We start from the raw sequence: 26,017 nt of genomic DNA on the forward strand, positions 1-26,017 counted from the left end.
TTAAAGATCAAACAAGCTACATGTTTTGTGTTCATTAACTATGGACGCTTATCGAGTAGCAACTTTTCCAATCCTTCACCATCTGAACTCCCCCTTACCCTAAACACAAAGGTAAAACAATATAATGGTTTCACAACGTTTAGCTATAAATTTTTAAAGACTGAAGGCTTCAAATATACATAATGCTCACTTGTAATATTCAGCAGCCACTGCAAATTCACCAAGAAAGACATGGGCATTTCCCAAATTGCTGCAAGCTCTCCTTTCAGCAGATTTATCTCCAAACTCTTTTGCAATTTTTAAGCGCTGCAATCAAGAAATGAATTAATTAAAGACAAAAGCTAATTGCAATTTACGCCCAAGAAATTTACTGCATGATACGGAACGCTTGTATCTGACATGGCAAATTGAATTTTTCTCTGAATTGTATGTATTTAGATTCAGGATCCTTTACACTAATTTATTAATATATACTATGAATGTCTGAATTATTTGTAAATCACTTAAGCAACCAGTCTTGGAAATTCATTGAATAGATAATATATTAAATCTGTTCTCTAAAACTCCAAGTTGGCCAGGTGAATGCAGGTACGGAGGACTGCAAGTAAAATGCATCCCTAAGTTTAGAACATGTGCTTCATATTCACAGGCCAACCATCTACTACTTTAAGAATAGTTTCTAATCTAATTTTAAGAAGTAAAACTAATAAGAAATAAAGCATAAAGAATGAGTACAGTTGAGAGCTTTACATCTTAAAGGTGTTTGCAGTGAGATTGACTAGCTTCAGGTTTATGCATTTAGCACATGAAATACAAAGAGATCCAAACTTAATTTTTCATCAAGATGTAAAATATTCTTTCCTAATCCATGCAAAACTACATTAACACAAATAATCTATTTAAACCTCCATAATGGCACAATGAAATATAGTACAATGCCTTTGACATCCTATACCTCCTGATGGGATCGCACTGCTTTTCTAAAGTTCCCCAAAAGATAATGTGTATTTCCCAGATTCCCATAAGCACGTCCCTGGGCTGCTCTGTCTCCAAGCTCTTTCACCATTGCCAGGTTTGCCCTGTGAATAAAATTGTTACAGATTAAACACTTAATCATTACAACCTTGCTGAACACAAGAAAATATAATGATGAATTTGCATCATAAATTAATGACTATCCATATTAACAACTCCAGTGACTTAGTTTGAAATTCAGCTGTTACCAGAAGATTTGACCCTTGAGGAAAACATGGAAACAGCAGGTGTGATCAAAAGAGCAATGTTAAGATCCATTGTACTGTCTTTCCCTCTCTCATCTTCATTTCTCCCCTTCCAGGCACAAACCAGTACCACTGCTTGGGAAACTTAAGGACTAATCAAAATTGTCAAGCAAACATCCCACTGGAGGTGCACAAATGAACTCTGCCATTTTGAAAAACGTAACTTAGCCTTTAAAGACGGAGTATGTTCTACACACTTTTGGTTTGGTATCTTTCTACAAAAATACATTTAGTCCAACCTGTTAATACTTTGGGTTTTGATTGGACTGGCTTAATTTCTGCAAGTTTTTTCCCCCCAATTTCTTTGTTCTACCTGACAAATAAATCTTTAATGTTGTAGTATACCAACATAAATTTGATTGCAGTATGAGCTCTGAGGGAAACTTGGACAAATTTGAGTTGCTGTCCTTAGCATTGGAGGCTGAATGGTGACTTAATAAAGGTCTTTCAAATCATAAATGTAGATGGTCAGAATCTTTTCCCCAGGATAGAAATATCAAACAACAAAGACGTGCTTTTAAAGTCAGAAGGGGGGATTTTTAAAAATTATTATTAGACAGAGTGGTAGGTGTCTAAGATGAGTTCAAAGTAAGCTTATTATTGAAGTATATGTATTACCATATACTACCTTGGAATTCACTTTTTTGCAGGCACATACAGGAAAAAGAAATACAATAGAATTTTACAAAAAAAGAGACTTACAAACACCGATGTTCAAAAAGACGAACTGTAGAAATAAAAGTAATATTGAGATAATGAGTCCTTGAAAGTGAGTCTGTGGATTGTAGGATCAGTTCAGATTAGTGGTAAGTGAAGTTATCCACTCTGGTTCAGAAGCCTGGTGGTTGTAGGGTAATAAATGATCCTGAGTCTGGTGGCGTGGGACCTAAAGGCTCTGTAACTCTTACCCTTAAAGTACAGAAGATACTCTAAGGTTAGAAGGAACAAGAAGGGTGGAACAAGATTTTATATTATGTTAAGTAGGGAGTGGTAGGTGCTTGGAATAAGGTACCGGGGTAATAGTGGAAGCAGGCACTTTGGTGGAGTTTAAGAGGCTTTTAAATAGACTCAGGAATATGAAGGGAATGGAAGGATATAGATGATACATGGGAAGAGGATATTTAGTATAAATTAGTATCACAGACAATGCGACATCATGGGCTGAATGCCCTGTCCAATGCTATACAGTTCCATGTTCTTAATATTCTCTGGAGGTAATAAAATACCCTTCGAGATCAGAAAGTTATCTGTTTCCTGCAAATTATTTAATGACTTGGCATTTATGCCCTTCTTATGATAGCCAATTCCACACACACTTACAATGGCTTCATTTGCAAAGTAAGTAACTACAATACGAGCATTTAAAAGCAGAAATCGATTTGTGGTTAAAACTACAACAATCTGAACTCTACAAAATTACATTAGCAAGCAGGCTCATGTGACAAAGTTTAATCTCTTCATTGTGTTCAAGTATATTTATCAACAATTGCTTTAATGCTCTTTCAGATACAAATTTATGCTAAACAAGGAATCAAAATATCCTCTATTAACAAAAAGATATATATGCTTTTCCCTTCTGTGAAGCAAATGTTAGATCATACAACATGGAACAGACCAATTGGACGACTGTGTCCATGCAGACCAATAGGCACCCATTTATATTAATTTCATCTTCAACATTTAGCTCATAGCCTTCTACACCTATGCAACTTATGTGCTCATTGAGACACTTCTTCCATCAATCTCTGACAGTGCATCCAGATTTTCACCAGTCTGGGTGAAAAAGGTTCCTCTCAGATTCATTCTAAATCTCTTACTCCTTATCCTGAATTTATGCTTTCTAGTTTTATTTACCTTTTGATATGCAGAAACGTTTCCTGCCATCTACCCTGTCTATATCCCTCAATTTTGTATCTTATAATTGTGTCCACTCTTAACCTTCTCTACCCGAGGGAATTCTCAACAGGCCTCTCAGAATTGGGTTTACTAACGTTGGTATATGTCGTGCAATTTGTTGTTATAGATTTAATATCACTGGCTTATCTTTCCAATCTCTCCTCATAAGTGAAACACTCCATCCCAAGCAACATCCAGGCAAATCTTCTCTACACCTTCTCCAGTGCTATTACATCATTCCCACCTTCGTTCGCGAAGCAAAGCCATGAATGAATTGGCAGAGGCGGGAGGAGAAGATGGCAGCGCGACGCAGCGCGCGCGGCCATTCCAAATAATATCGTTATGTGCTAACTAGGGGGCCGTGCACAATCCTGATATGATGGAGACAGACGTGAAGAAGCACGGAGGAACATCTGGAGAAACTTCTGAAATGCCTGCTTCGCTGCTGCTGCTACTGTGCGATCGAGAATCTCTGGAGGGGAAAGCCCCAAATCCTCAGCTTTGCCTGTTGCCTGTTGCCGAGGCCAGGGTCGAAGCACTCAGCAGAGATGGTGCTCGGTGCTCGGTGTCGGAGAGCTGGTCGGAGGCTCGGAGTTTTCGAACGGACTCGGAGTCGGACTGTGATCGGATGCTTCCAGGATGCTGCATCAGCAAATTTGTGGCACTGGAGGTTCACTGTCTGTGTGAGATGATGGGACTTTCGAAAGAGTTTGAGACTTTTTACCGTGCCCATGGTCTGTTCTTATCAAATTACGGTATTGCTTTGCACTGTTGTAACTATATGTTATAATTATGTGGTTTTTGTCAGTTTTTCCGTCGGTTTGTCATGTGTTTCTGTGATATCATTCTGGAAAAACATTGCATCATTTCTTAATGCATGCATTACTAAATGACAATAAAAGAGGACTGCGTGTCCTCATAATCTAAATCTAAAAATCTAAATTGTGTGGTGACCAGAAATACATGCAGTATTCCAGGTCAACGCTGAACAAGTTAGAGCATAAGCTCTCCGCTGTTGTATTCAAAGCTCCATGGAATAGAGACTGGTCTCTCAAATGCTTTTTTTTAAAACCATGTACCATCACCGCTACTTTCAAGGATCTATGAATTGCATTTCAAGGTTTCCCCAATACTCCCATTCATGGTGTACATTAATAGAAGCAGGATTAAACTCCATCTGCATTTCTGAGTCCAATTCGTAACTACAATTATCATTCTGTAATCAAAAATCACACTCCACGTTATCAACAACTCCATTAATCTTCATCCATTAATTATGCCCCCTACATTCACAATGAATTTATTACAAACAGCACCAATTCCTGGGTAACTATTAGTCACAGGCATCCAGTCACAAAAATAGCCCAACATATCACCTTTATCACCTATTGTCAAGCAAATTTTGAATCAAATTTGTTGACGCCAGGATTCCATTGGCCCTAATCATTGGACCATTCTCCTGTGAGACCTTATAGAAGGATTCACTGAACTTTGTGTAACCTGCATCTACCTCACTGCCCTCATCAATACATTTTAAGCTGTGAATATTAGGGCAAAGAGGTAATACATCAACAAAAATAAGCATTATTTCCTCTGATATTTTCCCTCCCCCAAAATGGTTAGGGATGTAACATCCATCATTACCACAAATTTATGACAAGAGGAATATTTAAAAATAAAGTAAAATGATGTGCATTGGCAGGATCCTGGATAGAAGAATTTGTTCTGAAAAAATGGTCTAAATGGTTTACTTATCTGCTTTAATATTCTATGAACTAATCAATGAGGTTACTCACTCATAGTATTCCAAAGCTTTGTGTAACACCACCATCACCTCTTCGGGAAAGTTTCCTGGGTCCTGTGCTGCTGCACAAGCCAGTGCTTTGCTTTTAGCATGGTATACGTTGCCAAGGTTGTAAAGAGCTCTTGCTTCACCTCCCTGTTATTAAAACACAAAAGCAAAACAGTATGAAGTAGAGCAATGCAGAAGGGGCAGGGAAAAGGCCTGCACCCAATAATCATTAATATGTTAAGGATCGGTGCATGTTTGTAATCATGGTCATAATAATAATAATAATAATAATGGCTCCGGCTGTCTATGTAGACAATGGATGCAGCCAGTAATCATTCCTCTCCGGAGCGCAGACCAGGGCGATGAATATGGAGATCGTGGGCTGCCCAGACATCAAGACCCCCCACTCGGCCTCGTGGATGTGATCCAAAGGAATGCGAAGCAGTACATTTGGCATCAGCTTGGCTGCAGGAGTTGCCGGGAGGTGACGTGATATGTCATGCAACTGCCTCAGGGGCTCCACTCCAGATTTGTGTTGGGTTTACTCCTTAGCCTTCTCTTCCCCTGAAGATACCCACAAGGCAGTGGGATCCGTAACCCTGGATAGGGGCCCATACCGGATACTATCAACTGGAGCCAGCTGAGCCCAGGACTCGTGTAAGGCAGGGTCATCACACCCTGTAGTAGTGACATATGGAGCTACTACCCACAACCAATGGGTCAATGCTTGGTCAATGGTCATGGTTATGGTCAATGCTCATCCTAAAACAGCCAAATTTTGACTCTTGGGATTGCCTACCAAGTACTGAAACACCTAGATAGAGTGAACATGGAGAGAATGTTTCCAACAGTAGGAGAGCCCATGGTCAGCCTCAGAATAGAAGGACATCCTTTTAGAATAGAGTTCAGAAGGAATTTCTTTAGCCAGAGGGTGGTGAACTTGAGAAAATCACTGCCACAGCCGTACAGGCCAAATCATTGGGCATATTTAAAATGGAGGTTGGTTAGTAAGAACTTGATTAGTAAGGGCATCATTACGGGAAGGCAGGAGAAGAGCATTGAGGGGGAAGGTAAGTCAGCTGTGATTGATGGTGGAACAGACTCAATGGCCAAAATGGCCTAATTCTACTCCTATGCCTTATAGCCCCAGTATGATGAAAGTCTAACGAAACTGCAGATTACTTTTATAATATATTCTGTTGGTTAGCCAATTTTGAATTTAAGTGATACTATAAGTTATCAATTGTTCAAACAAGTCTCAAGGCAGAGGAAATACATGTCATATGCTGTTCAGTTAAGGAAATCAGTAACCGGATCAATTTCAAATGTAAAATAAGCATCATATGCCATAAATGGGACCACCTCAAAAATAATGCAAACACTCCGGCTTTTCCTTTATTGGCACAGAATAATGCGGAGTTCTTGATTAGTAAGGACATCATTACGGGAAGGCAGGAGAACAGCATTGAGAGGGAAAGTAAGTCAGCCATGATTGATGGTGGAACAGTCAACTGGAAAATTATGATGAATTCACGATTAATTTTCGAGCTATTCACTTCCTGTTCTTAAAAAGGAAAATTCACTTTACATTTCAAGATCTTCAGTAAACTAAATGCTACAGTGCTAGTTCACCAAAAAATACAGCTAAGGATTGGCACATTTTCTCTTAAACATAAAAGCTTATGCAATTAACTGAGGTATTTAAGAAGAAAATCAAAAGATCAAAAGAGTAAAAGTTCTCCCTTGCACACACCAGGGTCACGTTTCCCGCACTCCCTTCAAACTCAGCTGGTTCACCAAAAAATTATTCTACAGTGTAATATCTAATAATAGTTCATTGGAAGTTTGCTGGAATATTAACATAAAATAATCTCCAAACATCTGGAAAATGTGCTTGTCCAGCCTCACCCAAAGTTCTGTGCATATTGAATTTAACAGTACTTTACTATAGTTTGTCCAGGATGTGCAAGATAATTTTATCAACTCCACAGTAATTTAGTTTCACTACAGAACATAAGAAATAGGAGCAGGAGTAGGCCATCTGGCCCGTTAAGCCTGCTTCACCATTCAATAAGATCATTGTTGATCTGGCCATGGACTCATCTCCACCTACCGACATTTTCCCCAAAACCCTTAATTTCCCCTACTATGCAAAAATCTATCCAAACTTATCTTAAATATATTTACTGAGGTAGCCTCCACTGCTTCATTGGGCAGAGAATTCCACAGATTCACCACCGTCTGGGAAAAGCAGTTCTTCCCCATCTCAGACCTAACTTTACTCCCCCAGATCTTGAGGCTATATCTCCGAGTTCTAATCTCACCTACCAGTGGAAACAACTTTCCTGCCTCTATCTTATCTATCCCTCTTATGATCCTATATGATTTTATAAGCTCTCCTTTTATTCTTCCGAATTCCAGCGAGTACAGTCCCAGGCGACTCAATCTCTCCTCAAAGTCTAACCCCCCCATCTCTGGAATCTACCTGGTGAACTTCCTCTGCACCGCCTCCAAAGCCAGTATATCCTTCCTCAAGTAAGGAGACCAGAACTGCATGCAGTACTCCAGTTGCAGCCTCACCTGTACCCTATACACTGTTTAACTTTCTTCATTTTATTGTTAATTCAAAGTAATGACAATAAGCAATTATTTAACATGATCAACCTTCCAGTGAACATCATGGCAATAAACAATTACTTGATCTCTACCATTTCCTTTCAATTTCTAATACCACCATAAAAAAGTCACATCCTAACACCTGAATGGCAAATATATGCAAATGTTAATATCATTACATAAAACCGCATAGATGGTGAGGCACATTAAAGTTTTTATAATGATCATTACCTTATCACAAAGTTCTCTTGAAATATCTAGATGTCTTTGGCAGCAAACTATAGCTTCATCAAACCGCCTCAAAACCTTAAAAGTATTGCCAAGGTTGCCACTAGCCTTAGCTTCTCCTAGTCGATCGCCAATTGTTCTGAAAATTAAGCAAATAAATTAAAACATGCAACTGGCAATGTTTCCGCATGGCACTTGTTCTTAATGCCCATCTCACCTTTTAAGCCGCTTACACTGTGATCTTGTTGAAAGAATTTACTCTGATTAAAACAAATTAGCTACATTTATTCCCAAGAACCTTTTGGTCACCTATTTGGTGGTGATAACTACAAACTTGCCTGGAATGCGAATATTAACACGTGCACTCTGTTTATTTCATCATTACAACATCTAGACTTGATTATTTTATTGTCGCAACTCTGTAGAACATTGTCAGGCAAGCTACAAATCAAATGTTGACCATCTCTTCTCCCCCCCACCCCCATTTCCCACTCTGACCTTTCACTTCTCACCTGCCTATTAATTCCCTATGTCCCCACCTCCTTCCTTTTTACCTATTGTCCACTCTCCTCTCCTATCAGATTCTTTCTTCTCCAGCCCTTGACCTTTCCCACCCACCCGGCTTCACATTATCACCTTCCAGCTAGCGTCTTTCCCCTCCTGCCACCTTTTTATTCTGGCTTCTTCCCCCTTCCTTCTCAGTCCTGAAGAAGGATCTCTGCCGGAACATTGACTGTTTACTCTTTTCCATAGATGCTTTCTGACCTGCTGAGTTCCTCCAGCTGTGAGAAAGAGGGAGATAGTGAGAGAGTGAGAAGCTGCTTTGGAGTTCCAGCACTTCTAGACTTTGTCGTGTTTGTTTTCAACAAGGATAAATTGAAATATTGGTGGAATTTCAACATCAGAACAAGAATTTTAAACCACCATGGGAAGGGGTGGGAAAACAGGACATGCTGAATTGGGAAATGTAGAGCAGGGTTTTAAACGTTTCACATGCTGACACAATATGGTCTCACTTCTTTTTTAATATATTTATTCATTCTTGGGATGCAAGCAAGTTTGATATTTATTAGTCATTACAATTCCCCACCTCCACGTGGTGAGGATACAACCTGAAATTAATATTGTGGGAGAGGTTCCAAGATTTTATCAAGATTCAAGATTTTAAAGTTCCAAAAAATTTCAAGATGTAGCATAGTGGTTCGTGAGATGTGTTACAGCTCGGGACATTCTGGAGTTTGGAGATCGATTTCAGCGCCACGCTGTAAGGAGTCTCTGTACACTTTCCCCATGGACTGCGCAGTTTCCCCCGGGCGCTCTGGTTTCCTCCCACAGTCCAAAGACATACCAGGTAGGTTAACTGGTCATGGTAAATTGTCCTGTAATTAGGTTAGGGTTAATTGGGGTTGTTGGGGCAGAAGGGCCTAGTCCACTGTGTGTTGCTGAATAAAATAATGTTTTAACCAAAACATAACAGCCTCATATACCAAGATCAATGGTGTGACTCTGAAGTAGGAGGTGGTAATATTACAATGTGATAGCTGATCTTGTGCTTATAGGCAGTAGAGGTAATGAGTTTTTGAGGAAGATTTTTATCATGTTGAGAGGGAGAAGTTCATACTCAGTTTCTAATCCATTACAATACCAGCAATATTCATGTATTTTTTTCAAGTTTGTGCTGGCTGACACAAGAAATGCATGGAATGTCAAAGGGAAGACCTCCCACCTCTTTGTGTAGTTGATATATCCCCCCCCCCATTTATCATCCTTACCTCCTCAGACTAAATGATTCACTAAAAAAATCATTATTAGAGCTAATAATCATGCAATAAGAGGCCATTCCTAACTCTGATAGTTTTAATAATCTTCTTTCCATAACAAAAAAAAAGGATACCAGGAACCCCAGCAACAAAACAGGTTCTGTGCAGACTGAATTCCAATAACTCCTTTTTCAGTTTTAGGGACTTAGAGGACAGTGATGTGTTTTCTAAAGCAATTGTCATCAATTTCAGAGTTTCTTAGTATTATACTCAGCCCAATGCTACATGAAAGCAAGGGTGGTCAGTCACTCTCAGCTCGGTGCTGGAATTTGACTCTTGTTTATAATTGGATTCAGGTAGTAATGGACATTGATTAGAAAAAATAAACCTGCTCCTTAATACTTAGGTTAAGTATTCCAAAGTTACACAATCAATGATGTCCCATTGTTATTTTGTGAGGAATCAACAATAGCTCATGTTATATTGTTTTCTGTTTTGCTGTCAGGAAACAAATCACACAGTTTTACTTTGATGGGTAAATGCTCTTAACTATATGGGAAAAGCTGGGCTAAAGTTACAGCAACATCTGAAGCCTGTGCCTTTTTCACATTGGTCAAAAAAATAGAGCTCGTTTACTTTAATGAGATTCCAAGTCTGGGCCTCAGAAAGCAGCTTAAAGGAAGTAGCAACATGGCACCTCAGCCTGGGGGTTGTACGGGCTTCCATCTCAGGATGAACTCTCTAATTAAAGCTCAAGATGATCATGGAACCTCCAGCTGCTTTTAAAAAAAGTATAATTATCCACCACACACTAAAACTTGAGTCTTCAGTTACAGGGATACTTTGCTTTTTGTACAGCTTTGCATTATGCCTCTGCCATTTAATTAGAAGTCATTTGGTCCAATCTAGTTACATTAAGCTTTTGAAGAAATGTAAGAAATTCAAGCTATGTTTATTGTCATAAGCACAATGCACAGGTGCAATGAAAGACGTACCAGTACCAGGACCACAAACACATAGCATCGGATAAACAGTGTATACAAGAAAAACAAATTATACACAACTTTGACAAGAAAGAACACAATTAAAAAAAAAAGCCCTCTTTAGTGCAAACTGATAACAGTGGTCAAAGTGGTTGTGTCAGTTGATTTAAGAACCAAATGGTTGAAGAGAAGCAGCTGTTCTCGAGCCTGGTGGCTTAGGACTTCAGACGTCTGTACCTTCTGCGCAATGGTAGCTGCAAGAAGATGACATGGCCCAGATGGCGGGGACCTTTGATGATGGGTGTTGCCTTCTTGAGTCAGTACCTCCTGTGGTAACTACTGATACTGAAGAGAGATATGCTCATGGTGTACTGAGCAGAGTCCACTACACTGCAGCTTCTAACATTCCTGCACATTTCAGCTGCTGTACCAGATCATGATACAATCAGTCAGGACACTTTCAATAGAACACCCGTAAAGTTTGTTAGGTTGTTCCTGAACATCCTTAATCTCCTAAGAAAAGTAAAGATGCTGGCAGAGTTTCCTTCTATATGCACGACCCAGGATAGGTCATCCACAAACTTAAAGCTGCAGACTTTACACTGCTGATTCCCCCAATGTACACTGACAATGTTCACTTTCCAAAATTTGCAATCAGCTCAAGTGAAGGTTGATAACCTCCCCTTAAGGTGTTTAGGAATCCTTAATATCCTTAAGGAGATAGCTTAAGCTCTAACCACAATATTTAATCAAACTGAATAACAATTTAGCCAAATCAACAAGCAAATTGTAAAATGTTCTTATTTAAAACTCTGAAGGAACAGTCAAATCAGATAATATTATGGAAAAACTACTGGGAAACACTGTCAAGAACTTTTTTAAAAATTGCACTTAGGTAAGCATATAATGTAGTCATGCATAAACACAAAGTTCTTACAAGGCAGTCAGCAATGGAAGCTAAATAATGCTCAACTAATGTTGATCTGGTTATTTAAGTGAAGAGATTGAAAGAGGTGGGGCAAGAATATACTATGGTAAGTCATAAGGATGAGATTCTGCAGATGCTGGAAGACAGCAGGTCAGAGAGCATCTATGGAAAAGAATGGAGAGAAGGGATGAAGTAAGATGCTGAGAGGTGGTAGGTGGAAGAGATAAGGGGTTGAAAGAGGAATCCAACAGGAGAGGGGAGTGGACCACGGGAGAAAAGGAAGGAGTGGGGCAGGTGAAGAGAAAGGAAGGGGTAAGAGAGGAACCAGAAGGAGGAATGGAAAAGCAAGAAGGAGGAAGGATGAGAAATTACCAAAAGTTAATGGGGAAAGAAGATCAATGATCATGCTGTTAGTTTGGAGGCTACCGAGGCACAATATGAGGTGTTGTTCCTCCAGCCTCAGAGTAGTAGAAGAGGTCATTGACCAACAAGTCTGAATGGGAATGGGAAATCAAATTGAAGTGGGTGGCCATCGGGAAATCCTATGTCTTCTGAGAAGGATGGAGCATAAGTGCTATATATCACCTAAAAATTAAATTAAATTAGCACTGCAAGAGCAGAGAGAGAAAAAAAGAAAAAATAGTGAGGTAGTGTACATGGATTCATTGCCCAGTAAGAAATTTGATGGCAGTGGGGAAGAAGCTGTTTCAAAAGCGTTGAATGTCTCTTCAGGATCCTGTACCACTTCTTAAATGGGAACAATGAGAAGAGAGCAAATTTATAGATGACATTTGAGCTGTACCTAGCCGCACAGTCATAGATGTAGAGAATAGAGCAGTCAGCAAAGCACACATCCTTGAGGTATGCCAGTGTTGATTGGCAACAAAGAAATGATGTTATTTCTGTTCTACACTTACTGTGGTCTCCCAACGAGGAAGTCAAGGATCCAGTTGCAGAGGGAGGTACAGAGGACCAAGTTTAAATGGTTCTGTTTATTATCAGAGAATGTATACAGTATACAACCTGAAATGCTTAGTCTTAGCAGACATCCATGGAAAACAGAACCCAAAAGAATGAACGACAGAAAAAAATGTTAGAACCCCAAAGCCCCCACTCCTCCACACAGGCAGCAACAATGCATCAACCTCCACATCCCCATCCACTTCAGCAAAAAGTGTCAGTGTTTCTCTCTCACTCAGTCACTCACATGGGACAGAGAGATTGTCTTCCCTTCCCCTCTGAAATGGGTAAGGGAAGACTAACAGTCACTGTTACGATGTTATAGTCTGCTGCATCACTTTTAATTCCAAAATGCGTGGCAGAAAGCAGGATCTCCCAGTGGCCATGCATTTTGGTTCCACGTCCCATTCCCATTCTGGCGTGTCTGTCCGTGGCCTCCTCTGCTGTGGAGATGGGGCCGCAATCGGGTTGGAGGAGCAGCGCCTTGTGTTCCGCCTGGGTGGCCTCCAGCCTGGTGGTGTGGACGTCGACTTCTCTGGCTTCCGCTGGTGCCCCGCCTCCCCCTCGTGCCCCATCCGTTATTTGTTTTTATACACACATTCTTTCTCTCGCTCTCCTTTTTCTCCCTCTGTCCCTCTGACTGTACCCCTTGCCCATCCTCTGGTTCCCCCCACCCCCCGCTTGTCTTTCTCCCCGGACCTCCTGTCCTGTGATCCTCTCATATCCCTTTTGCCAATCACCTGTCCAGCTCTTGGCTCCATCCCTCCCCCTCCTGTCTTCTCCTATCATTTTGGATCTCCCCTTCCCCTCCCACTTTCAAATCTCTTACTAACTCTTCCTTCAGTTAGTCCTGACGAAGGGTCTCGGCCTGAAACGTCGACTGTACCTCTTCCTAGAGATGCTGCCTGGCCTGCTGCGTTCACCAGCAACTTTGATGTGTGTTACCCTTATACTTTATACTTTATTGTCGCCAAACAATTGATATTAGAACATACAATCATCACAGCGATATTTGATTCTGCGCTTCCCACTCCCTGGATTACAAATCGATAGTAAATATTAAAAATTTAAATTATAAATCATAAATAGAAAATAGAAAATAGAAAAATGGAAAGTAAGGTAGTGCAAAAAAACCGAGAGGCAGGTTCGGATATCTGGAGGGTACGGCCCAGATCCGGGTCAGGATCCGTTCAGCAGTCTTATCACAGTTGGAAAGAAGCTATTCCCAAATCTGGCCGTAAGAGTCTTCAAGCTCCTGAGCCTTCTCCCGGAGGGAAGAGGGACAAAAAGTGTGTTGGCTGGGTGGGTCGTGTCCTTGATTATCCGGGGCAGCACTGCTCTGACAGCGTGCGGTGTAAAGTGAGTCCAAGGACGGAAGACTGGTTTGTGTGATGTGCTGCGCCGTGTTCACGATCCTCTGCAGCTTCTTCTGGTCTTGGACAGGACAACTTCCATACCAGGTTGTGATGCACCCTAGAAGAATGCTTTCAACGGTGCATCTATAAAAATTAGTGAGGGTTTTATGGGACAGGTCAAATTTCTTTAGTTTTCTCAGGAAGTAAAGGCGCTGGTGGGCCTTCTTGGCAGTGGACTCTGTTTGGTTGGACCAAGTCAGGTCATTTGTGATATTGACCCTGAGGAACTTAAAGCTTTTGACCTGTTCCACTTGCGCACCATCGATGTAAATTGGGTTGTGCGGTCTGCTACTCCTTCTGAAGTCAACAACCAATTCCTTCGTCTTGCTGACGTTGAGGGATGCTCTGACATCAGCCTGAGAGACACAGATTACAGGGTCACAGATGCTGCATGGGTTCACACAGTGTAGCTTTATTCTCCCTTTTAAAGTGTGCATAAAAGGCATTTAGCTCATCTGGGTGTGAAGCGTCTGTCATTCATGTTAGATTTTGCCTCATAGGAAGTAATGGCCTGCAAACACTGCCAGAGCTGACAAGCATCTACCCGATTCAGTCTCTAACCTCAATCAGAAATTTTCTCACCTTAGAATAGCTTTCCATAGGTTGTACCTGGATTTCTTGTACAGTTCTGGATCACCAGTCTTGAATGGCCTGGGCATATACTCGTAGGCAAACATTCACCCACACCGGTCTTGAAGAAGTCAGTGACAATTGTGGCATATTCATTCAGACTTAAAGATGAATCCCTGAATATTGTCCAGTCCAACAACTCAAAGCACTCTTCTGCATCCCTTGACCATACCTGCTTGGTCCTCAGCACTGGTGCTGTGGTCTTTAGACTCTGTCTATGCGCTAGAGTAGAAGTACAGCCAGGTGATTGGACTTTCCAAAGTGTGTCTTGGGATGGAACAGTAGGTATTCTTGATGGTGGTCGAGTGTATTGGCTCCTGGTGATATATCAGTGGGAGTTGTTCAGAGACATCTTCCAAGTTGGCCTGGTCAAAATCCAGGATGTGGCTGCTGGTCACGGTGCTCAGCTCCTCCAGTGCCTGCCTGATGTTGACAAAGAATGGAATGAACACCGCTACCAGTAAGACAGCAGAAAATTCGGTCGGCAGATAAAATGGATCATACATGACTGTGAGCTGTTCCAGGTCAAGGGAGCAGGAATGGAACTGAACCATCAAGTCTTTGTACCACGATGAGTTAATTATGAAGCATATTCCCCCTCCTCTAACCTTAAAAGACTCAATTGACCCGCCTTTACAGTGAATGGTGAAGCCATTCATTTGCAGCACCTCATCCAAAATGATGGGGGTCAGCTATGTTTCTGTGAAGCAAAGTACGCAGCAGTCTGTGATGTCCCTTGGTACTGCAATCTTGCTCTGAGCTCTTACAGTTTTATTTTCCAAGAGACTGTACTTTCACTAACAGGATAGTGGGGGGGGGGGAGCCTCTACGTTTTAATCGTACTTTAGCCCAGCACGCCTTCCCAACTTCCATTTTCTTAAATGTGAACGGCCCTCGTGACCTGAGTCTGCCATCCAGGGTCTGTCACTTTTGAGAATCGATAGATTTTTTAAAAATGTCTTAAAAAGATGATGCCTCCTGAAGTACCCAAGGCTGTGACTGGAGTTCGGCTGTATTACTCCTAAACAAGAAATGTTTGCTGATTCCCATCGGAGCTGCATGCTTATTGGCACTGCCTTGAAGGAAAGGAAAATTGAAAAATGGAAAGAAAATTGGTAGTAGAAAGGAAACCCTGTTCTTTGAAGAAGGAAGTTATCTTACATGTTCTGGAATGGAAAGCTTCACCCTGAGAACAGATACAGCAGAGATGTTGGAACTAAAGAAACAACTGAAGAAGGTGAGAAGAGGTCTAGTCAGGATAGCTGTGAGAGAGTGGATTTATAAAGTAAATCACTAGATATTCTGCCTCCAAGAACTTTGTATACATTGATATTAAAATGGATGAAGAGGGATGAACCAAGCCAAATAAATCAGTTTTCGAACTAAGTCCGTAACCTGAATTAAATCCAGTGACCTTTGTATACTTGCAGGTAAATATTTACAGGCAGAGTGTTTGCTTACCTTGCGAGTGTCAGGTCATGATGGTGGTACTCCAGAGCTTTAGAATAATCATGCAAATAAAAATAAGCATTTCCAAGCTGACTGTAGATAGCACTGAGAGTTTTCAGATCCTCTGTTCCAACCTGAACTGCTGCTTCAAAAAATGATACCCCAGCTCGACAGTCTCCTGCTTTACAGAGTCGTTCACCTTCTAAAGCTAGCTCCAAACAGGAAGCCTCCATTCTGAAAAAAACCAAGAAGCATTAAGGAATTCTTGTCATCTGCTCTTAAGCAAATAAAAGGAGAGAGATCCAAATGAATAAAGGCCCCTAGAATTGAAGGTGGGGAAAATGCGGAAGAGTTAAACTGATATGTGTACCCAATAATCCTAAAAGAAGCAAGTACTAAAATAGCAGATGCAGTAGTTGGAATACAAATATGAAAAAGTCTGCAAATGCAGGAAATCCAAAGCAACACGCACACAAATGCTGGAGGAGCAGCGGGCAGCATCTAAGGAAAAGAATAAAGAATAAAAATCGATGTTTCACGCCAAGGCCCCTCTTCAGGACTGAGAAGGGGAAAGATGCCAGGATAAAAAGGTGGGGGGCGGAGAGGGAAAGAGGTTTGCTGGAAGGTGATGGGTGAAGCCAGGTGGGTGGGGAAGATCAAAGGCTGGAGAAGAAAGAATCTGATAGGAGAGGAGAATGGATAATGGGAGAAAAGGGAGGAGGGGGGAACCCAGAGGGAAGTAATAGGCAGATGAGAGGGAAAAAAAATCAATCCATGGTCTTCTAGTGCCAGGAGGAGGCCACCTTCAGGGTGGAGGAGCAACACCTTATATTCCGTTTGTGTACCCTCCAAACTAATGGCATGAGTATCGATTTCTCCTTCCAGTAAACAAATACCCCCGCCCCAAACTCCTCTATTCCCCACTCAGACCTTCTACTTCTTTTCACCTGCCTGTTACTTCTCCCTGGGTCCCTTCCTCCTTCCCTTTCTATTGTGGTCCACTCCCCTCTCTTATCAGATTCTTTCTCCAGCCCCTGACCATTCCCATCCACCTGGCTTCACCTATCACCTTCCAGAGAGCCTCTTTCCCCCTTCCCCACCTTTTTTATTCTGGCATCTTCCCCCTTTCCTTCAGTCCTGAAGAAAGGTCTCAGCCCAAAAAGTCAACTGTTTATTCTTTACCATAGATGCTGCCTGACGTGCTGATTTCCTCCAACATTTTGTGTTTGCTCTTTTGCAGTAGTTGTAATTTTGCAAAAAAAACTCAAGAGAAATATCAATGCATTAAAAAAACTAGCAAAGTGACACCATTGTTCAAAGCAGTGAGAGGGCCAAGAACAAAATTAGCCAAAACATTATTCAAATCATTTAGGAAGTAATAATAGTTTATTTGGAAGAAATCGATGTATCAAGGCAAGTCAGCATGGCTTCATGAAAAGGAAACTGGGTGCTGTATACTACTACTAGGGCTCAAAAACCCCTCCCATTCACTTTCTGTCATCCCTACTGTTCAAGGGGAAGATAGGCATGAAAGGATATGGTGTGGGAAAAGGACAAGGTTGTACCATGTCATGAAATACTGTAGCCAGAGGCCCACCAAGGAAGCAGTACAGAATTTCTCTAAAATTTACACAGACCCTCAAAACTCTAACAGTTCAATGCTGCAGAAAGTATTGATCTTTCTTTTTTGTGAAAGCTGGTGAACAAGGACAGTAAATGATAATAGTAAACAGGATCTCTTTAGCAATAAGTTGAAAATAAAATGCAATGCATGAGAAGCTACATGGGACTAGCAGGATATGATACTGTTGAAGCCGTTTATGGTACATTGCCACTGACTCAGACGAGTTACGACTATTCTCTTCTGTGGAAAAGTAGGAGATAACTTAACCAGGGTGATTACAATGTACTAATGGACTATGATTACATTGGAGAAGTAAATCGATCACAAGTGCTAGGATCTGTATCTTTTTGTTCCAGATAATAAATGGACCAGACAGCAAGTTGGAGAAGCAACAAAAAGATGATCATTACTGAAGAGCATGTCCACGCAGAATTTGCGTATTCAAGGGAAGCAAGTGTACTCTATGATTGGGGCAGGGGGAGATAAAGCAAGTGTACACACTTCTCAGTAGCTTGAGAATAGGTTTCAACTAAATACAAGGTGTTTTAACATGCAACAGTTCACTTCGGCTACTCTGACAATAGACTACATCTCAGCTCAAGTGGACATAGAGCCTGCACTTAACCCCACTCCAGCCAACAGCTTTGAAACTGGATACCCAGAGGCCCTTTTCATCAGTGCCGGTGACTTCAACTAGGTCAACTTCAGGAGTGTTACCAAAATACCACCAACACCTCTCCTGTCCTACTCCATTGCTTAACAGCCTCAACCTTTGCTACATAATTATCAAAAATACTATAGAAAGCATCCTATCTGGATGGAGAACAGCTTGGTATGGCAACTCCTCTGTCCACGGCTGTGTAGCATCTTGTGGTCACAGGCACAGTTCAGTATCATTCTTTTGACTGTCAATACTTTTCACTGCCTCAAGGCAGCCAGCACAATCAAAGATCCCATCCAGCCTTTCTTTCTTCTCCCCTCTCCCATCAGAAAGAAGATACAAAGACATGAAAGCACATACTTCTAGACTCAAGGACAGCTTCTGCCACACTGTATGATAAGTTGGACTCATGTCTTCATCATCTACCTCTTTATGACCTTACACTTTATTGTTTACTTGACAGGTTGCACCGAAACTGGAGGGAAACCAGTATCCTGGCTAGGAGGTTTGCTGGTGCTACTCAGGAGTGTTTAAACCAGGTTGGCAGGGGGATGGGATTCTGAGCATCAGGTCAGAAAGTGGAGATATGGAGAGGAAAGCAGATGTCAGTGCTGGTAAAAACAGGCAGGAGTAAAGTTTGAAGTGTGTGTATTTTAATGCTGGGAGTACTATGAGTAAAGCTGATGAACTTAAGAGCATGGATCAGTATGTGGATCTATGATGTTATGGCCATTACAGGGACTTGGTTAAGAGAGGAACAGGAATGGGTGCTTGAAATCCCAGGGTTTTGAAGTTTTCGAAAAGATAGAGAGAGAGGTATAAGAGGTGTGGGAGTTCCACTACTAATCAGGGGCAATATCACAGCTGCACTCAGAGGGGATATAACGAAGGGCTTGTCCACTGAGTCTATAAAGGTAGAATTCAAAAATAGGAAGGGTGCAATAACTCTGATGGGGGTGTTATACAGACACCCCCCCCCGCCCCCCGCAAAAGCCACTGGGACATTGTGGGAGATACGCATACAGGTTAAGGAAAGGTGTATAAAACAATAAGGTTGCTGTCATGAGGGACTTCAACTTCCCTAATATAAACTGGGACCTTCTGAGTGGAAATAGTATAGATGGGGCAGAATTTCTTAGGGGCACCCAGGAGGATTTCTTAAATCAAAATATTGATAATCTAACAAGAGGAGGGGCTGTAATGGATCTGGTGTTGGGCAATGTACATGGCCAGGTGACCGACAATTAGGGGACAGTGACCACAACCCCTTAAGTTTTAGGATAGCTATACACCAGGATAAGCATGAACCTTGCAGGAGAGTATTAAATTGGCGCAGGACAAATTGCATTAAGCAGGGACAAGGAAGAGTTCATTGGGAACAGCTATTTTTGGGCAAGTCCACATCTGACACGTGGAGAGCGCTTAAAGAACAAATGCACAGAGTACATGACAGGTGTATTTCACCTAGAAGGATGAACAAGGATGGCAAGGTAAGAGAATCTTGGATGTCAAGGGAAGTGATGAATTTAGTCAAGAAGAAAAAGGAGTAAGTAAAGCTTAGGAAGCTAGAATCAAACAGAGTCCTTGAGGATCATAAAAACCAGCAAATAACTCAAGAAGGGAATTAGGAAAGCCAGAAGGGGCTACGAAATGTCCTTGGCAAGTAGAATTAAAGAGAATTTCAGGGTACATACATCATTTCTATATATACATCAAGAGCAAAAGGATAACTAGGAAGAGGGTAGGATCACTCAAGGATAAAGGGGGAACATTTCCTTGGATGTGGAGGATGTGGATGAGGTCCTTAATGAGTGCTTTACATTAGTAATTACCAAGGAGGACATGGAGGATAAGGAGATCAGTGTTGAACATACGCATATGCCAGGGCATTGGGTCTCTTAAAAGCATTAAGGTTGACAAGTTTCCAAATCCTGATGGGATATAACCAAGTTTATTAACAGAGGGACGAGAAGAGATTGCTGGGGCCTTGACCAATATCTTCATGTCCTCTGTAGCCACAGGCAAGTAGTTAATGTTGTTTCATTATTCAAGATAATCCTGGAAACTAAAGACTGGTGAGTCTCATGTCAGTTTTAGGGAAGTTATTGGAGAGAATTCTTAAGGATAGGATTTATGAGCTTTTGGAAAACCATGGCCTAATTAGGAAGAGCCCCATGGCTTTGTGCAAGGCAGGTCATGTCTTACTAACCTGACTGAGTTTTTTGATGAGGGTGTTGTATACATTGGTTCTAGTAAGGCATTTGACAAGGTCCCTCATGGGAGACTCATGCAGAAAATTAAGATGCACAGGATCCATGATGACTTGACTGTTTCGATTCAGAACTGGCTTGCCCACAGAAGGCAGAGGATAGTGGTCAAAGGGACTTATTCTAGCTGGAGGTCTGTTATCAGCGGTATTCTGCAGGGATCTGTACTGGGACCTCTGCTGTTTGTGATGTATATAAATGACATGGATGAAAATGTAGATGGTGAGTTAGTAAGTCTGCAGATGATACAAAGACTGGCAGTGTTGTGGAAAGCATAGGCAACTGGCAAAGAATACAATGGAATATAGATCATTTGCAGATATGGGCAAAGAAATTGCAGGTGGAATTTAACCCAACCAAATGTGAAGTATTGCACCTTCGTGGGTCAAATGCAAAGAGACAGTACACTGTAAAAGGTAAGATCCTTAATGGTGTTGATGAGCAGAGGGATCTTGGGGTCCAAGTTCATAGTTCTCTGAAAGTGACTACAGAGGTTGATAGGATAGTTAAGACGACACATGGCCTGCTTGCCTTTATTGATCAAGGTACTGAGTTCCAAAGTCAGGAAGTTATGTTGCAACTTCATAAAACTCTAGTTAGGCTGCATCTTAAGTACTGCATACAGTTCTGTCACCCCATTATAGGAAGGATGTCAAGGCTCTACAGAAGGTGCAGAAGAGGTTTACCAAGATGTTGCCTGGTTTAAAGGCCATGTGCTATAACGAGAGTTTGAACAAACGTGGGTTGTTTTCTCTGGAGCGCCAGAGGCTACAGGGAGATCTGAAAAAGATGTATAAGATTGAGAGGCAGAGATAGAGTATTCAGACAAATATCTTTTTCCAAGTGTTGAAATGTCTAATACCAGAGGGCATGCATTTAAGGTGAGGTGGTGTAATTTCAAAGGAGATTTGAGGAGCAAGTTTTTCTCCCCCCACTCGGAGTGGTGGGTGTCTGGAATGCACTGCCTGGGGTGTGGTAGAGGCAGATACATTAGGGACTCTTAAGAGACACTTAGATAGGCACATGAATGTGAGAAAAATGGAAGGATAGGACATTGTGTCGGTGGAAGAGATTGGTTTAATTAGCCATGTAATTATTAATTTAATTAGTTTGATGCAATATTGTGGGCCAAAGAGCCTGTTCCTGTGCTGTACTGTTCTCTGTTGCCCTGCACTTTCTCAGTAGTGATTAGACCATTCTGCATTGTTATTGCTTTACCTTGTTCTACCTTAGGGCATTGTGTAGTGGTCTGATTGATATGAACTGCATGCAAGACAACCTTTTTTACTGTATCTCAATAGATGTGACAATAATAAAAAAGGAAACAAATTTTAGCCCAACACAAAAAACACTATCATCTTTTGGATGAACCAGATAACTTCCATCTACAGCTCACCTGGTATCTTTAAAAGTAATCAAATTTACAAGAAAAAAACTTCAGTGCTTTGTTTACACACATTTCTAACTGATTTAAAATGGAGAAAAGAAAATGGATACGAATATTTTCAGGTTTTATTTCTTCTTGGTTTAAGAAATGCTGAAGTACTAAAACACCGAAAGCATTTCAAAGAGAAGGTCTGACAAATTTGTGCTGTTGTTCATCTACCCCTTTCAACATGCTGTTAGTTGAGCATTCCTAAAAAGCAGCATCTTTCTCTCATAAATAGATTGGGCTGGATTTAAGATATCACACATTTACCTAAATTAGCAGTTGCACATAGAAAACAGCAACCATTTCTTCAGCAACAACTAAATCTGAGTCTCAGCTGACTCAGATTACACGTTTCTCAATATCCATCCATATTTTATTACATCATTAATTTTTAAGCCAGTTATTCAATAGCACTGCATTTAATTCAGATCCATTTCAACTACTGGAGGTTTAAGCCTTTGTACTGAAAGAAGATGAACAGTTTAAAAACACCATTTATAATCAGCTCAAGACAAAAACCAAGGCAATCAAAATACTGTAGGGTTAGTTATGAAATTTCCAGTAATTGACCTACTAGTTTTGGGTTAACAAGCAAGAAAGTAAAAACTTCAGGCTTACCCTGAGTTCAGTGGGCAATGCCACTGGTAGTACTGCTTATGGCTTGGTAATTACCTACTCTGATTGTGATTGGCTGACTTTGGGTATCAGTTGCACTCAGGATTTTGTTTTAAATAGTTGATGGTGTCAGGGGTCATATCAGAAGAAACAACCTACACACAAGCTCAGGTGAGAAAGGGGCTAGAAGGCTTCCTAAAGAAACTGACCATAAAGTACCGCCTAAAAGGAGTATTGATAACTCCCAACATTTTGTGAAGTTGTTGCACATTTAACTCTTCTGATGAAAGCAGTTAATGTCATTGGACACTTTCAAACAGAAGAATGAGGCCAGGCACCATCAGAAACTAAGATTTTTACTAAGATTGTGGAGGGCAAGCTAGCACCAGGTTACACTTTTCTAGATGCTTATTTTCAACTTGCCAAAAAATATTGCTTGATTTTGTGGATGTAAGTGTAGTTGTAGAGGATAAGGATATAGTCCACAGTCATCATGATGATACATTTAGTAGGCTTTTAAGAACATAGAACAGTACAGCACTGGACAGGCCATAATGTTGCACAGATCATGATGCCAATGTATACCACATATATCCTTTCCCTATATATCATCCCTATTGCCCCATTCCCTTCATATTCATGAGTCTAAAACAGGGGCCCCCAACCTGGGTTCCAGGGACCCCTTGGTTAATGGCAAACCTCCATGGCATAAAAAGGTTGAGAGCCCCTGGTCTAACTCTCCCAAACTGTCTGCATCCAGTACTACCCCTGGTATATCTACATGGAGTGCTGCCAAAGGAAGTAGCATCCATTAAAGACCAACATCCAGGCTACGCCCTCTTCTCGCTACTACCTGGAGGTACAGCTCTTCTCTACCTCAAAGGGTAACAGCTGCAGAGCCTTTAGGTCCCACACCACCAGACTCAGGATCATTTATTACCCTACAACCACCAGGCTCCTAAACCAGAGTGGATAACTTCACTTACCACTAATCTGAACTGATCCTACAATCCACAGACTCACTTTCAAGGACTCATTATCTCAATATTACTTCTACAATTCATCTTTTTGAACATTGGTGTTTGTATGTCTCTATTTTTTTTTTGTAAAATTCTATTGCATTTCTTTTTCCTGTATGTGCCTGCAAGAAAATGAATTCCAAGGTAGTATATGGTAATCCATGTACTGCAATAATAAATTTACTTTGAACTCATTTTAGACACCTACCACTCTGTCTAATATTAAAAATAAATCAACCGTTCTGACTTTAACATTTCTATCCTGGGGAAAAGACAGGGACAACTCTGGTAGAGCCTGACTGCTTTAATTCTGGTGTTGACGGTTTTAAGTGAGATCAACATGATGATCAATATTTTAGATCATTTCTATTACTCTTGGCTAACATGCAGGAAATATTAAGAATAGTCGCATTGATCTTATTCTAAACATAAGCAATCCAATTCAATTGAAAAACATTGACAATTAGGACATATATCACTATTAGCCCTATATTACTCGAGGTGTTGGTAAAATCATGGCTAGGCAATTGGCTGAAGCATTCACCCTAGATGTACAGAAAGGGTTTTTCTTAAGCTGCAATTCCAAGTGTTATTAAAATATCTTGATTATGAATAATTAGCAAGGTCCACAAGGAATATGAATAGATTGGTAGAGGTTTTTTGAAATATCTTTATCTTTATCATTCAAGGCCTTTGACCCTATAGGCTACAAGTTTAAGGATTTTGGCTGCGTGGGAGTCTGTGTCAATTTTATAAATCGAATTTTAGGCTTTTTTTACTCTAAACTTTTATTGACACTACCCTTATCATGAGGGCATTTAATCACAGCTAAGTTCTCTCTCCCAAACATCTTATTTAATGAAGTAATGGACATAGTCTTCTCTTGATAGGGAAGTGTTGCTCATCTAGAAGACTGCAATATATGGTCTACAACCTTGGCTTTTGCTGACATTGCCCTTGAGTAACTGTCACAATGGGGATGGTAGCACAGATGGTAGAGTCACTGCCTGTCAGAGCCAGAGACCTCAGTTCAATCCCAAACTTAAGTGCAGAGTTTGCATATTCTCTTTGTGACCACAGAGGTTTCTGCCAGGTGTTCCAGTTTCCACCCACTTCCCAAAGTAGGTTATTTGCCCACTTTATGTTGCTCCTAGCATGTAGATGAATCCAGGGGAAGGAGAGGGGTCATGGGTGCTGGCACTTAATGACACTGTGGGATCAATGGAGAATTTGTGTTAATGGGTGGCTGATGGTCAGTGAAGACTGCATGTGACAAAAGGCCCCTATATGTGCTGTATCCCTCTATGACCATGTCAACAAGCCTTAATCCTGTTGAAAATAATGACAATAAAACTGCAATTTAAAAAAATTTAATATAGTGGATTCCGGTTAATCGGAACACATCAGGTCTAGTGCATTTGGGCCCAATTAAGTAGCTGCCCCAATTAGCTGAAGTTTCATAGAAAGTTAAAATGGCATAAAAGACAAACTATTGCTTAACTGAGTAACAAATTGTGTATTTAAATGAAATACAGAACAAATTAGAACATTACCACTACAGTACCATAAAATTGTATTAGCTCTAATAGTTAGACAGTAATCCATCCAGTGTATGCTTCCACGTTCTTTTAATTGACTGTAAAGGAACAAAAGTAGCATAGACACCTAGTGCAGATAATGGACAGCCCTCAAACAATGATTTGATGATTGAATCCTCCAAGTTTTCATTTTCATTGCAACATCCAAGATGATTGTCGATACTTTCAAATTCTTCATAGTTCCTAACTTGTAGTAGTGAAACAGTTTTATTTTCACTCCCAGCTATTTCTGGCATCTCCAAGCCTCAATCCTTGAAACTGCAGTGAGCAAAACTGTTCTGAATTGTCTTACTTCTTGCCAACTATCAGTGACAAAAATAGCTGTTTTTTGAACACAACCGCATGTAAATGATACTACTTAAAGCTGTTTGCTCTCAAGAGAGGCCATGTTCTCTTCTTATTGCTGCCATCAGGAAGGTACAGGAGCCTCAAGACCCATACCTCCAGTTTCAGGGTCATTTTTACCCCTCAACCATCAGCCTCTTGAACCAGAGGTGACAACTTGACTCGCTTCATCACTGAACTGTTCCCATTGAGCAGAACTCACTTTCAAGGACTCGTCATTCCATGTTCTCAGTACTTATTGCTTATTTATGATTTCTCTTTGTATATGCAGAGGTTGGATTTTTTTTGCATACGTTGTTGTCCACCCTGATGGGTGCGATCTTTCATTGATTCTATCGTGTTTCTTGTATTTACTATGAATGCCCACAAGAAAATGAACCTCAGGTTTGTATATGTATTTTACTAAAAAAAAATGAACCTTCAAACAAGCACAGTGTACTGTTTAACAGCCCACCAGCGCACGTGACTGATGCTAGTTAGAAACTCATTCAGCAACAGTCTCCTGCCCCAATTTAGCAG

At 40.8% G+C, this 26,017-nt stretch overlaps 1 protein-coding gene across 3 annotated transcripts in view; it reads right to left on the reverse strand.

The window, feature by feature from the left end:
* gpsm2 (G protein signaling modulator 2) overlaps positions 1–26,017 on the reverse strand; it is a 70,191-nt gene that overhangs the window by 28,201 nt on the left and 15,973 nt on the right. For all 3 annotated transcript variants that reach the window (XM_063063908.1, XM_063063909.1, XM_063063907.1), the window contains 5 exons: positions 15,950–16,171; positions 7,816–7,951; positions 4,973–5,115; positions 956–1,079; positions 191–306 (listed from right to left, as the gene is read on the reverse strand). In XM_063063908.1, the coding sequence (XP_062919978.1) occupies positions 191–306; positions 956–1,079; positions 4,973–5,115; positions 7,816–7,951; positions 15,950–16,171 (741 nt within the window). The remainder of the gene's footprint in view (positions 1–190; positions 307–955; positions 1,080–4,972; positions 5,116–7,815; positions 7,952–15,949; positions 16,172–26,017) is intronic.

This window comes from Mobula hypostoma, chromosome 12, assembly GCF_963921235.1.
Source record: "Mobula hypostoma chromosome 12, sMobHyp1.1, whole genome shotgun sequence".
In the NCBI taxonomy this organism is placed as follows: Eukaryota; Metazoa; Chordata; class Chondrichthyes; order Myliobatiformes; family Myliobatidae; genus Mobula; species Mobula hypostoma.